This window comes from Schistocerca serialis, chromosome 2, assembly GCF_023864345.2.
Source record: "Schistocerca serialis cubense isolate TAMUIC-IGC-003099 chromosome 2, iqSchSeri2.2, whole genome shotgun sequence".
Taxonomy (NCBI): domain Eukaryota; kingdom Metazoa; phylum Arthropoda; class Insecta; order Orthoptera; family Acrididae; genus Schistocerca; species Schistocerca serialis.
Genome location: NC_064639.1, coordinates 714,362,216 through 714,378,204, shown reverse-complemented (window position 1 = coordinate 714,378,204; position 15,989 = coordinate 714,362,216). Strand labels below are relative to the sequence as shown.

The 15,989-nt window shown below is 37.6% G+C and overlaps 1 protein-coding gene across 3 annotated transcripts in view; it reads right to left on the bottom strand.

Annotated features, from left to right (window-relative positions):
* LOC126457899 (protein brunelleschi) overlaps positions 1 to 15,989 on the bottom strand; it is a 245,512-nt gene that overhangs the window by 142,492 nt on the left and 87,031 nt on the right. For all 3 annotated transcript variants that reach the window (XM_050094572.1, XM_050094573.1, XM_050094571.1), the window contains 2 exons: positions 13,242 to 13,382; positions 8,851 to 9,049 (listed from right to left, as the gene is read on the bottom strand). In XM_050094572.1, the coding sequence (XP_049950529.1) occupies positions 8,851 to 9,049; positions 13,242 to 13,382 (340 nt within the window). The remainder of the gene's footprint in view (positions 1 to 8,850; positions 9,050 to 13,241; positions 13,383 to 15,989) is intronic.

Sequence of the window (15,989 nt, the reverse complement as noted above, 5' to 3'; positions counted from 1 at the left end):
GTTTCAACAGTCGAATGGTTGCTCAAAATAGACATGTTCTTCTTACATTGGACAGATGTACTGCCCATAATATTTATGATCTGAACCTATCCAACATAAAGGTTCAGTTTTTTCCACCCAGCGCCATTAGCCGCCTTCAGCCTTTGGACCAAGGCACAATCTTTCTCATAAAGAGAGCTTATCACAAGCGACTTGTAAGAGCTGCAATTCATGCTGCTTAAAACAATAGTGCAACCCCAAACTGGAATCTGCTTGACGCAATAAAAGCCATCACAGCAGCCTGGAACTCAGTATCGCCACATCATATAGGGAAGTGCTTTAACAGAGCTTGGAGACATAGCAAAACTGAAGATGTCCACAAGTTGGAGGATGCCATTTCACCTGAGGAATGGACAGTTCTCCAGGACTTTGTGAACCCTGGGATTAGTTTCGAAGAATTCATTAGTGTACGACGATGTTGCTGTATGTGCTTCTGTGGAAACAGATGTGCCAAAAACTGTGAATGAGGTGCAAGAAGGGCCATCAGAAGAAAGTGAAGAGGAAGAGAATACAGATACCATTCCACCTACCCGTCAGGAGATGTTTACAGCCTTGGACTGTTTCGAACGGTTCGCTTCAACATCTGACGTCACTGCTGGGTTTACGGACGTTATCATTACAGTTAGTTGTGAAATTACAAAATATTATCGTTTCCATGAATGTCAGCGAACCATGACTGATTTTTTTCCACAAAAGTAACGTACATAATTTGTGAGTACTTGTAATTTTACAATCACTTTACAGTGTTGTAAGTCTACAATAACATGATTGATAGTGTAGTGTATTACACATCAGTGTACTGCTGTACATGTATACTTATTAAAATCTGTGTTTTTCACTTAACACGAATTTTTTTAACACAAACTCGTGATTTTTTGGTCCCTTCGGATTCGTGTTAACGAAGTTTTACTGTACTACATTATGGGTGACATTCACCTCAGCTTCCATGGGACCCGTGGTAATAACAGCTGCAGATGATGTGAAATTATTGGGGGCCACCTGCATCACTTCATGGCTGGTAATTTCCCCATCACTGATTTCATCTCCCACCACAATAACTGCTGATGTCACAAGATTACAGTGGTTGAAGGAGCACAACAGTGAACTCATATCTTGGAGACCAAATTTGTCTCATCTGAACATGACGGAATATATCTTGGGCACTATCAGGCATCAGATCCATGCCCACAAACCAATGGCTTGTAGTTTATGGGAATTGTGTAGCCTACGCACAGATATCTGGCGCCACACACCTCTGGAAACCCACCAGTCCTACTACTGGCTCATCAACGTAGAAGAGATATTAGTTCCAAATTTATTTGGCATCACTCAAATTTGCCACCCATTTTTCACAAAGCATGCTCATACTTAATTCTCCATGTAATATGTAACATCCTCTTTTCCTGACAGGGTTATAGGTTACTAACAGCTAGACATTGAGGTATGTAATGTCAGTTATACAGATAATGTAATAATAATAATTATAATTCAGTATACTTAATACAAGAAAAAATAAATGGGAGCACTATCTGACCAAAAAGCACAAAATATCATATAAATTCCTAACAAATCATGTTAAGATCCACCATAGTCTTATCCACACTGTGGCTGGATAATAGTGAAATGATTTAGACATTAAGTTAGAAAGTGAATCATCTGTGCAGAAACTCCTTTCTGACACCGCATTAACTGAATCTTGGGTAGTAGTCATTTAAAAGATGATTTTTTTCAACAACTGAACTGTGTTGTGTGGTCTTCAGTCCTGAGACTGGTTTGATGCAGCTCTCCATGCTACTCTATCCTGTGCAAGCTTTTTCATCTCCCAGTACCTACTGCAACCTACATCCTTCTGAATCTGCTTAGTGTATTCATCTCTTGGTCTCCCTCTACGATTTTTACCCTCCACGCTGCCCTCCAATGCTAAATTTGTGATCCCTTGATGCCTCAAAACATGTCCTACCAACCGATCCCTTCTTCTAGTCAAGTTGTGCCACAAACTTCTCTTCTCCCCAATCCTATTCAATACCTCCTCATTAGTTACGTGATCTACCCATCTTATCTTCAGCATTCTTCTGTAGCACCACATTTCGTAAGCTTCTATTCTCTTCTTGTCCAAACTAGTTATCGTCCATGTTTCACTTCCATACATGGCTACACTCCATACAAATACTTTCAGAAACGACTTCCTGACACTTAAATCTATACTCGATGTTAACAAATTTCTCTTCTTTAGAAACGATTTCCTTGCCATTGCCAGTCTACATTTTATATCCTCTCTACTTCGACCATCATCAGTTATTTTACTCCCTAAATAGCAAAACTCCTTTACTACTTTAAGTGTCTCATTTCCTAATCTAATCCCCTCAGCATCACCCGATTTAATTTGACTACATTCCATTATCCTCGTTTTGCTTTTGTTGATGTTCATCTTATATCCTCCTTTCAAGACACTGTCCATTCCGTTCAACTGCTCTTCCAAGTCCTTTGCTGTCTCTGACAGAATTACAATGTCATCGGCGAACCTCAAAGTTTTTACTTCTTCTCCATGAATTTTAATACCTACTCCGAATTTTTCTTTTGTTTCCTTTACTGCTTGCTCAATATACAGATTGAATAACATCGGGGAGAGGCTACAACCCTGTCTCACTCCCTTCCCAACCACTGCTTCCCTTTCATGCCCCTCGACTCTTATAACTGCCATTTGGTTTCTGTACAAATTGTAAATAGCCTTTCGCTCCCGTATTTTACCCCTGCCACCCTCAGAATTTGAAAGAGAGTATTCCAGTTAACGTTGTCAAAAGCTTTCTCTAAGTCTACAAATGCTAGAAACATAGGTTTGCCTTTTCTTAATCTTTCTTCTAAGATAAGTCGTAAGGTTAGTATTGCCTCACGTGTTCCAACATTTCTATGGAATCCAAACTGATCTTCCCCAAGGTCCGCTTCTACCAGTTTTTCCATTTGTCTGTAAAGAATTTGCGTTAGTATTTTGCAGCTGTGACCTATTAAACTGATAGTTCGGTAATTTTCACATCTGTCAACACCTGCTTTCTTTGGGATTGGAATTATTATATTCTTCTTGAAGTCTGTGGGTATTTCGCCTGTCTCATACATCTTGCTCACCAGATGGTAGAGTTTTGTCATAACTGGCTCTCCCAACGCCATCAGTAGTTCTAATGGAACAACTGAACTACTGATTTATAAATTAAAGTATGGTGCTACAGGTTGCACTTTATGACATCATCATTTGTGTTTGTAATGGAGTACAGTACATAGTGATGATGAAATAAAGATGTTTCCAGTTACTATAAGACAGATGACAACAAAATGTAACTACAAATGACAAAAAAACCATCTGGAAACATTACACTGAAAACCAACAATTTTTATTGCATGTAAAAAGTTGCTCAGTTGTAGATGATTTGGTAGATATCCATTCCATAAGATTAAGTAATGGTATGCAAAATCAGAAAATATTATGATGCTAATTATCTCTTCATTGGTACCATTACATTAGCTAAGTATTTAATGAAAACAGTACAGATAGTTACCCATAAGCAAGTTAGATCTTCACTAGCATACAGAAAATGATCCAGAGAGGGATAAACACTATAAATTGTAATTTGCATCTTTTTTTGTATTCACTGTAATAGGCATGAGCTTTTGTTTGAGTGGTTGTAAAATAAACACATACATGAAAATTAATAGAAAGTCCTGGATGGAACAATACGTAAAAAAGGGAAAGGCAACCATTCACCTATAGCAGACTGATGTTTGGTGCAAACACAAATGTAACACAAAAAAGTGTTCACATGTTTTCAAGCTCTGGTTCTTTTCTAGCATAGAGTATATACATTCACACACACAACCACACTGACAACCAAATGCACACCACCATGCTCACAGCAGAAAAAACAAGTGAACACTGTGTTCCATTACGCACATCTACGTGCTACATGTCATTATGCTACAGGTGAGTTGTTGCCTTTCCCTTATTTTAAGTACATGGAAACTAAGATTAAAACAGTTGATGTTTAACATCACACCTCCAAGGGTGGGTCAGAATTTAATATAATCACAACAACCCCACATGTTTACAAGGGAGCTACTAACTGATAGAATGATTGGGGGTGCAGACCTATTCACAGTGTTACATCTACCAGTGACTACAGAGAGGATTAACCCAAATATCCTCATCACCTATCTTCTATTTCATCATGTTTCCCTCAATATTAGTGAAGTCAAAAGATTTTTACTTCTATTCTGAAAACATACACAATTTTTTGGCTTTAAGTGTTTACTCATTTCTTGAATAATTATTTGTAAATTTTCTACAGCTGCTAATGAAATAAGCTACTCCACCATTGTAACCCGCTGAGTTCTCACGCCCTTATTACATACTGTGTAACTCATTATCTCTGTCAGATTCTATACTGAATTTGCAGCTGAGTTAGCCCCTTTTCCCTATAATCTGTCCTAGATCCCTTGAACAAAAAAACCATGCCTAGTTCTTGGAAAAAGACACTGGTCACACCCATCTACAAAAAGGGTAGTAGAAGTGACCCACAAAACTACTGTCCAATATCCTTGACACTGATTTGTTGCAGAATCTTAGAACATATTCTGTGCTCAAACATAATGAGGTGTCTTGAATAGAATGACCTCAATGCCAACCAATACGAATTCTGAAAATATATATAATGTCAAACCCAACTTCCACTTTTATCACACGACATACTGAAAGCTTTGGAGCAATGTAGTATTTTTTGATTTCCAAAAACCATTTGATTCTGTAGCAGACCTATGCTAATTGTCCAAAATTTGATCTTATGGGGTATATTATTAAATTTGTGATTCAGTTAAGTACTTTTTGGTAGGAGGACACTGCATGTTATCTTGGATGGAGAGTCACTGTCAGATGTAGAAGTAACATCAGATGTTCTCCAGGGAAGTGTGTTGGTACCCTTGCTGTACATATTATATATTAATGACCTTGCAGATAACATTAATAGTAACCTGAGACTTTTTGCAGATGATGCAGTTTCCTATGATGAAGGTACTGTCTGAAAGAAGCTGCATAAATATTCAGTGAAATCTTGATAAGATTTCAAAGTGATGCAAAGATTAGCAACTTGCTTTAAATGTTCAGGAATGTAAAATTGTGCACTTCATAAAACAAAACAAAAAACCATAGTATCCTGAGCCCATAACATCAATGGGTCTCTGGTGGAATTTGCCAAGTCATGCAAATACCTGGAAGTAACACTTTGTAGGGATATGAGACGGAATGATCACATAGGCTCAGTTGCAGATAAAGTAGGTGGTACACTTCAATTTATTGATAGAGCACTGGGGAAGTGCTCCAATTCTATAAAGGAGATTGCTTACACTTGTGCGACCAGTTTTAGAATATTGGTCAAGTGCGTGGGATCCATACCAAATAAGACAGACAGGAGACATTGAATGTATACAGAGGAGGGTAGGACACCTGGTCACAGGTTAGTTTTATCCAGAGGAGAGTGTCCCAGAGATACTGAAGGAACTGAACTGGAAGACTCTTGAAGAGAGACAAACTATACCAAGAAGGTCTGTTAACAAAGTTTCAAGAACCAGCTTTAAATGATACTCTAGGAACATACTACAACCTCATACTTATCACTCACTTAGGGATCGGGAGGATAAAATTAGAATAATTACTGCATGCGACAGAGGCATTCAATCATTCTTCTTGCACTCCATATGTGAATGGAATGGGAAGAAACTGTAATAACTGGTACAATTGGGCATACCCTTTGCCATGAACTTCATGGTGGTTTGCAAAGTATAGATGTAGGAGTAGGTGTAGGTATCCATCTTAATCACAAAATGGTAGGACCTAACACCAAGATGCAGCAGAAAATATAAAATAAATGCCTTTTTGTCATAGAATTCATAAAACCCTTTAATTGCCAGTGGTGCAATGCCATATTGTGCGCTTGCTTCATGTTTTAACTAAGGTAGCAGAAGTGTGATGTCTTAACGTGGAAAATCTTCACGAGTAGAATTTAACTTTTTTTTAATAACATCCTCAAAAGAGAGAGAGAGACAGCAGATTTTTACGTAACTAGCAATGCGTAACAAGATTATTATTCTACTGAAGACAGAATTCAATTTTTTTTTCTCTCCACTGACAGCAAGATTAGTATAGACATATTAATGCAAAATATACAAAGAGAACCACAATTGACAAATTGCAACAATTATTTTTAATAGAACATAACCATCTGGTGAGCAAGATGTATGAAACAGGCGAAATACCCTCAGACTTCAAGAAGAATATAATAATTCCAATCCCAAAGAAAGCAGGTGTTGACAGATGTGAAAATTAGCGAAGTATCAGTTTAATAAGTCACAGCTGCAAAATACTAACACGAATTCTTAACAGACGAATGGAAAAACTAGTAGAAGCCAACCTCGGGGAAGATCAGTTTGGATTCCATAGAAACACTGGAACACATGAGGCAATACTGACCTTACGACTTATCTTAGAAGAAAGATTAAGGAAAGGCAAACCTACACTTCTAGCATTTGTATACTTAGAGAAAGCTTTTGACAATTTGACTGGAATACTCTCTTTCAAATTCTAAAGGTGGCAGGGGTAAAATACAGGGAGCGAAAGGCTATTTATAATTTGTACAGAAACCAGATGGCAGTTATAAGAGTCGAGGGACATGAAAGGGAAGCAGTGGTTGGGAAGGGAGTAAGACAGGGTTGTAGTCTCTCCCAGATGTTGTTCAATCTGTATATTGAGCAAGCAGTAAAGGGAACAAAAGAAAAATTCAGAGTAGGTATTAAAATTCATGGAGAAGAAATAAAAACTTTGAGGTTCGCCGATGACATTGTAATTCTGTCAGAGACAGCAAAGGACTTGGAAGAGCAGTTGAAGGAATGGACAGTGTCTTGAAAGGAGGATATAAGATGAACATCAACAAAAGCAAAACAAGGATAATGGAATGTAGTCTAATTAAGTCAGGTGATGCTGAGGGAATTAGATTAGGAAATGAGACACTTAAAGAAGTAAAGGAGTTTTGCTATTTGGGGAGCAAAATAACTGATGATGGTTGAAGTAGAGAGGATATAAAATGTAGACTGGCAATGGCAAGGAAATCGTTTCTAAAGAAGAGAAATTTGTTAACATCGAGTATAGATTTAAGTGTCAGGAAGTCATTTCTGAAAGTATTTGTATGGAGTGTAGCCATGTATGGAAGCGAAACATGGGTAACAAATAGTTTGGACAAGAAGAGAATAGAAGCTTTCGAAATGTGGTGCTACAGAAGAATGCTGAAGATAAGATGGGTAGATCACATAACTAATGAGGAAGTATTGAATAGGATTGGGGAGAAGAGAAGTTTGTGGCACAACTTGACCAGAAGAAGGGATCGGTTGGTAGGACATGTTCTGAGGCATCAAGGGATCACCAATTTAGTATTGGAGGGCAGCGTGGAGGGTAAAAATCGTAGAGGGAGACCAACAGATGAATACACTAAGCAGATTCAGAAGGATGTAGGTTGCAGTAGGTACTGGGAGATGAAAAAGCTTGCGCAGGATAGAGTAGCATGGAGAGCTGCATCAAACCAGTCTCAGGACTGGAGACCACAACAACAACAACAACAACAACAACAGAACATAATACATTTTAGTAGCATTCAAAAGTTCTGGATAAGAGGAGTATAGTGATGTGATGTTAGAAGTGAAACTTTTTGCAAAAAGAGGTGATGAATGTGCTAAGTACAAGGACCAATTGTGAAAAGTTACAGTGAAAACAATAGTAAGTGTAACTTTGCTATGCCCTTATTTTTCAAAAGCTTCTGATAGCCACTGAAAGAAATACACGGTGCAAAATATCTCAGTTGACAAAAAAATAAGATCACTAAACCACACAGCTAAATACTCGTCCATTTCCATATTTTGATACATCTATGATTATAGAAATGATTAAAGACAGTAGCTGGGTTGATTGACTCTGTATAAGGCACACCCATCAGATCAAAGATTTGCTGTTCACTTGACATCATTTAACATAAAGAACTTTTTGATGCCTAAAACTGTGAAAAATGTAAAATACAATAGAATATTATCAATTGAAACTTCGTGGGAGATCAAAACTGTGTGCTGGACCGAGACTCGAACTTGGAACCTTTGCCTTTCATGGGCAACTGCTCTACAATCTGAGTTACCCAAGCACAACTCACGCCTCATCCTCTCAGCTTCAATTCTACCATTACCTCATCTCCTGCCTTCCAAACTTCACAGAAGCTCTTCTGCGAAAGTTGTAGAACTAGCACTCCTGAAAGAAAGGATATTGCAGAGACATGGCTTGGCCACAGCCTTGGAGATGTTTGTAGAATGAAATTTTCATGCTGCAGCAGAATGGGCACGGATATGAAACTTCCTGGGAGATTAAAACTGCGTGCCAGAATGAGACTCAAACTTGGGACCTTCGCCTTTCGCAGATAAGTGCTCTACCATCTAATTCTGCAAGGTTCGCAGAAGAGTTTCTGTGAAGTTTGGAAGGTAGGAGACGAGGTACTGGCAGAATGGAAGCCGTGAGGATGGGACGCGAGTCGTACTTGGGTAGCTCAGGTGGTAGAGCACTTGCCCGCAATAGGCAAAGGTCCAAAATTTGAGTCTTTATCCTGCACAAGTTTTAACCCCCAGCAAGTTTCATATCAGCGCACACTCCGTTGCTGAGTGAAAATTTCATTCTGGATATCATTAATTGTTAATTGCTGATTATTTATATAAAATTATGCTAATTTACAATATTATTCTTACCTTTAGGGAAATCAGTAGGATCCAGACTAAGTTTGTGGCCAGATAACGCTTGCAACATTAAATGATAGCACTGAGACCAATTTGGTTGAGGATTCTGAGCAGATACGTATCTCGTTGCAGCTAACCTCTTGCAGAAAGCCGCTTTCCTGTGGAATCCTATCTGTGTGTACAACTCTGATAAATTTGTGAATCTCTGAATCTGAAAGAGAGAGCAAAATAAAGCTAATTATCAAGACACAAAAATCATATCATCTGTGATAAAAAATAAGCATAACAGCAATTAACGTAAAGGAAGGATGTGAACTATTACCACCAAAATATTTTGACCACTGTGCTTTATTTTATGCAGTAGCTGAATCAGTTAATCAGATGAATATAGGAAATCCTTATACATAAAATATATAACTTAAAAGTGAAAGTGATAAATACATAGTACACTCCCAATCCCAGTTGCATGAGAGCAAGTTATCTGAATTTCTGATTATCTGAGATGGGAATGGATAGTTTTTAACTTCTGATTACCCTTTTTTTCTCAAATTCAGTGACCTCCTCTACTGATCATCCAAGTTTTAAAGGGGATGATTCATGTTCATCTTGATAATCAACTTTTATATGAGTCAGTATGGTTGTTTTACTGACATTAAGGTGTTCATCATAACTGTCATTCCAGTTCATCTGTGCGTGTTAGCCTAGAAGGACAGCGGGTTTCACAGAAATTCGTCTTCTGCTATCGTAACAGCACTACTAGCTGCCCTCTTTCTACGTCAATACGTGTCCATGGCTGTATTTACAAAATACTAGTATCATTGTTGTTTTATGTACGATCATACATTTTTGATGAGTGTTCAAATTATATGAACAGGAAAATCAATATGTTTAAAGAGAAACTAAAAGTGGTTTTCCTTCAAAAGAAATTTGAAGCTACAAAATTCAGTGTGTAATTATTATTGTGCTCTGTTGCTAGTGAATATGCTTCATCAGTTCAAAACGTCTGTGAATGGAGAAAAAACAGAAAAGATATTATTTATTTGCTATCCCATCACAATTGCATATAATCTTTAACAGTGACTAGTTTTGAATGTTTATGTTCATTTTCAATCCATTGCCTACATCTCTAACATTTGACCATGACATAATGCCAACAGAACATTCAAGAAACTTATTCACACACCAAGTCAATTTTTATGTCATGAAACTTGGACTAATTCCTTCTCTCCAGCTGCAGTAGTCATCCAGCTCCAAACAATCGAGCTTATACTTCCACAGTATGTTGTGGAAGCAATCTGGTTTGGAGAGCACTGACTGTCATCAGACTTCATAAAGATAGTCTGCCCTCCTCTCCAGAACAAAAATAAGAATTTCATTGAACTATACCACCAAGTACTGTAAATGTTGAAAGTAATTACACTCTCTGGAAGATCAAGATTTCTGCCCACTTTTCCAGGAACATGGAATCATTCTGAACATTTGCATTTAACATGATGGGTTTGGTCTCTAACAATTGCTTCAGGGCTTCCTACTTTGCTTTTTCGTAAGTATGAAGTCCTTTTTCCTTCCTCATGATATCTTCTTATCCACAATTTTGCCTTTTTTTTAAAAAAAAGTATGGGAGGCCAGATGATTGAATTCCAATGTACCAATAATATGTCCCCAAATGCCTTATATAAGACATGGTTCCAAGTAACCCATTCCCATTATTCACCTTTATATAGCTTTTGTGGCAACCCACACATAATACTTGAGGAACTGTCTCACACCAAAGCTAGCAGCAGTGAGTTTGCAGATCATTTTTTGACCAACCCGAGCAGGAAGAAGGGCTAATTAATGTTATGATTCCAGACAGTTGTCACCAAAACATACTTTCGATTGTGACTTATGTCTGTGACTGTTACTGCAGTACCATATAAACATAACAATTTCTAGTTTTTAACAGTGACTTCACTATGGTTCATTGGAATGAATGAGAACTTCAGTCATTAATTCTTATACAAAACTTGAAACCTATATTTTACTGCTACATTTTTATGCTCCACATCCATGGATCTGCTCAATATGGGTCTGTGGAATGAATCCTTAGTGCAACCTAACTTCCCCCCCCCCTTTTTTTCTTTTTTAAAGAAAAAGAAACTTCACTGTTTACAGCCACATATCTGATGAGCCTAGTTACCGAATTTTTTATAAAATAACTGAAAATTAAATAAATACAGAGGACAGCATGCAACCCAGAAATTCACAGACATAAATCTATTTTCTGAAGATGCTCATGTAGCAGTATCCTAAAATCACACTGGCCGGCGGAAGAAATAGAAATATTTATTCACAGGAGCCATTCCCTCAATTACATTCTTAATTACTGACATGAGCTGGCTAACAACACATTTCTCAAAAATAAAGTGCTAAAAGAATGATGACACATTGGTATTAAGTAAAGCATCATCAATTTAAAACCTGAACATATTAAGACTTTTTTTTTAACTGGTAAAAATACATTGCCGAAGAAAATGTTAAGAATTCATAAGAATCCCACCTGAAGTTTTATATTCTTTTCAAATGCCGTACTACAATGACCTCTATTCCCAACCAAAAAATCTAATTCCAATATACAGGTCATAAAAAAATAATCCATAAGGAATAATATCTTTGCAGCTTTAATAACTCTGTGTAAATCATCTGTGATTGAAAGACTGTAACATGCTGTCTGACGTAAGTGAAATGAAATGAAGTACTTCAGTATCCATAAATCAAAAGGTTAGCTATGTGATACATGTACTGTGTGTGTGTGTGTGTGTGTGTGTGTGTGTGTGTGTGTGTGTGTGTGTGTGTGTGTGGGGTTGGGGGGGGCGGGGGGGGGGGGGGGGGGGGGGTAAAAATGCCACGCACCTAACTACAGAAATATTATTGCACCACAAGCAACATTTCCTGCCAAATTTTTGGGAGGTTCAACAATCCATTGCTGAATTGTGCACCACCTGCATCACCAAAGTGTGAGAATGTGTACCAAAATATCTTTTTGTTAACTCAAGTTTGATAAGATGGCCTCCATCACAAAAATTGCAGTTTGGAGAATGTACCCCACATGAAATTTAGCTTTGCTGGTAGAAATCAATAATGAGTAGAATAAATAGTGTTTAAAGTTATTGGTTGCTGCACTTATTTCTCAATACACCAATTACAAATTAAATTAAATCAAACTGATACAGCACAACAGTTGGATTTTCAACACAGTACTTAGTAAATCTGTCATGTGGAGTGATATGCAAACAGATAAGTGTGCCTGTTATTTTCTCAAATCATTTTATTAGTGTTATGTACAAAGCTGTAACAGTTATTGGAAGAAGTCCCGTTGGCTACAAGATATGTTATTTTGGCACAGCGCAGCCCCTGAAGATTCCATCATCATGAAACTCAAAATTTGCCACTCCCTGACAGATGGATTGGATACACCAAAACAAACTAGATATACACTACACATGTTACCCTCTCAAATGCATCTCAAGACACCATAATAGCAACCACACTCAAAGTTGAGAGCTGATAAGTATACTGAAGTCAATGGCAGGATTTTGAAAATTTAAACTGTTCTTAAGTATTCATGTAACATTTCACCTAAAAATGTCTCGAGGTTTGTGTATGCTTTCGGCAATTTTTGTAGTGACCATGGTCAATACTAAACTAAATAATGCAATGAGACTAAAAAGTGGCACTACTAAATCAGTACCATTTCTGCGGCTGTCTGTATTTTGTAATATTGCACCACCATCCATTAGATGAGAAGCAGCATGTGTAAGAGTTCCAAAAGTGTATTACTCATCAGAACTCACTTCTGTGTAACCAGCTATAGAATATACCTGCCTGCAGATTTAAATCCAGAATACCACCCTGGTCCGTGCAAAATGTGCGATTTGTATGTGATTTGTGCTAAGAATGGAAAGAGGTCTGGCAAAAGTTCCCTCGAGAAAATTATCACATTATTACTTGTCCTATTAAATGTGTGAATGGATTCGGTCTTCCCAGGAAACTATGGAGTGCCTAAGTGAAAAGTGTTTATAATTAAAATTTGTTGGTGAGCTCAGCGAACTGCATTTGGTGACGCTAACATCTGTGGACTGAGAGAGACCTAAATATTCAGTCATAAAATTTTTGAGTGTTTGTTTGTTTATTTATTTATATTATGTATTTGTGACATGTATTTAATAATTTATAAATAAAGTCCTTGCATAAGACTGTAAAATGACCATACAAATAACGACAACGATTTTTGTGAATTTTTTTATGTATTGCATTCAATGATACGTAACTACTGTATATACTCACTAGCAGGTGGTTACATCTACATAATTACTGACACGCAATTTATCTTATAAAAATGTTTTTCTCTTGCATAGTAATACCTTTTCTTGCTCATTTAATGGTAAGTTAATAAAAATGACATTTTGGAGAAACGATGCAGCTTGCAACGTATATCCTTGTTCAACAGCTACTCTGGCTGCTTTAAAGCATGCCTCAGTTTCAATAACGCCAGCATTTTGATACTGAAAAGAAGAAGAAAATTAAATATTTAAAATGACATAATATGGTACAGAGAAGTGCACTATATGAATAATTAGTAACTGAAACCACAGATTTTAGATTTCAGATGTAGCAGAAATATCTCAATATATCAGTATGTCATGGTCAGACAAATTTGTTCACAAAATAACAAATTATTGTGCTCACATACATACATGTCCCATGAAATGTACTAATCATTGTAAAAAAAAAAAATACTTAGGTTGCCTGTACCACATTTGGCTTCTTGCTGTCACAGTTAAAGTTCCAAATAGGTACCTTGTTAGCTACTAGGCCAGGGAAGGGGTGGGGTGGGGTGGGGTGGTGTGGTGTGTGAGTGTAGTATTTCTGAAACAGTTAAGTTTGTGAATACTCCACATACTTTTGTAATGAAAGTGTATTGTGAGAGCACTAATGGCACTTCTGTGGTTTTGTGGACAACAGGTGGAGAAATTTTAGAGCTGCGTGTGTCGTGATGTACAAGACACACATTGATGAGAACAGTGTGTAATGCCAACAATTGAGAGACTGTGAAATAACTCATCAACCAAATAATCTAAGGTCAACCAGATTTGTGTGTACCATGATAGTTTACTGAACTCTGAACATTCACTGGAAAAAAAGACACACACACTCACACAATGCCAAAAATAATTAACAAAGAGTAATGAAATTTCAGGAATACTTTGAGCTAGGTAACATATTTAAGTGATTAACATTGCAAGATCACAGGTTAATATTAATGTAATATAAGCCATTGCAAATGTGAAATGCTGGTACATTAATAATCCATGTAATGACCGGAATGTTGAATGCAAGCATGCAAACGTGAATGCATTGTGTTGGACAGGTACCACATGTGAGTTTGTATGATGGGGTTCCATGCCTGTTGCACTTGGTCGGTCAATAGAGGGACAGTGAGTGCTCTTTGTGGATAACACTGGAGTTGTTGACTGATGATGTCCCATGTATGCTTGATCGGAGACAGATATGGTGGTAGAGCAGGCCAAGACAATGTGTTGACACATTGCAGGGAAGGTTGTGTTACAACTGCAGTTTGTGGGCAAGCATTATCCTGTTGGGAAACACTCCCTAGAATGCTGTTCATGTATGGCAGCACAATAAGTTGAATCACCAGACCCATGTACAAATCTGCAGTCTGGGTGTGTGTGATAGCCACAAGAGTGCTTCTGCTGTCATACGAAACTGCACCCCGAACCATACCTCCATGTGTAGTAGGCCCAGTGTGTCTAGCAAGCAGACAGGTCAGTTGCAGGCCCTAAACTGACATCATCCTAATCAACATGAGGGCATCACTGGCATCAAGGCAGAACCACCTTTCCATCAAAAAACACGACAGACCTGAACCCTGCCCTCCAAAGAGTTTGCACTTGATACCACTGAAGTTGCAAACGGCAGTGGTTTGGGATCAGAGGAATGCACTTTACCAGGCATTTGGCTCAGAGCTGTACTTGAAGTGACCGATACTTAACAGTTCAGTCTGTCACTGAGGTGCCCACTGCTGCTCAAATTGCTGCCACAGATGCAGAACAAAGTGCCTGAGCCACCTTCCCTCTCAGTAGTGCCACATGGCCATCTGGAGTGCAGTCCTCTTGTTATCACATATTCTCATGACCATCACTGTCAGCAGTCATGGGCACCCCTAAACCTCACTGCATCCATGACTGATTTACTAACATACAAACTAGCAAAGTACTTTGTCGATTTCTTCACTCTACATGTGGGTCACTGCACAAGACTGCAACTGACAAGGGCAAATTCAGGTGCTTCATGGCCAGCGAGTATGTTTTCAAATTTCTAACTTGAGGGGATGAGAACATGCTATTTGTATGCCTCTTGGTAAGATTAGTAATTGTGTAAATTCACTGTATGCGTGCATAATTCTCAATTGTTTTAAGTAAGTAATGAATCAAATTGTTGCTACTCATGTTTATCATAATGTAATATTTAGATAAACATAGCTTTTGACGCTCAGAAGTACTTTTCTACCTATACATTCAATGCCCCCCCCCCCTTTTTTTTTTTTTTTTTTTTTTTTTTTTTTTTTTTACAATTGTATTGCCCAACTAGGATCCCGTTAACAACTTCAGTTCCTCTTCTTCCTTTGTTGTTGTTTCCTATTTTTCCAGTATTCCCTCATTTTCTCTCCATGAAGCCTCTTCCTTTCTTCTGTCCATGTTGTTCCCGATTTTTTATTTCTTCTGCTTTGAAAGCCTTCCAAATTTAGTATTTAGTTTTTAAAATAGTTTCTTTCTACTATTTCTGATTCTTTGATGTTGTTTCTTTCAAGATCTTTTCTTACTTCTGTACTACATGCTATTGTCGATTTTTTCTTCCAGAAATATAGGAGTATTTGTTTTGTTAGTCTATTTCCATCCATTCAGAAGAGATGTCCAAAAAAGGTTAATCTTCATTTGGCCATTACTGCAGATATTTTCTCTATATTTTTGTAGATCTCCTCATTACTTCTTATCTCCCAACCACATTTCTTGTTGTAAATATTTTTGGTCAAACCATATGCCCTTTCCATTTTGTTAATTCTTACATCTACTGCAGATTTTTCTAGTCCA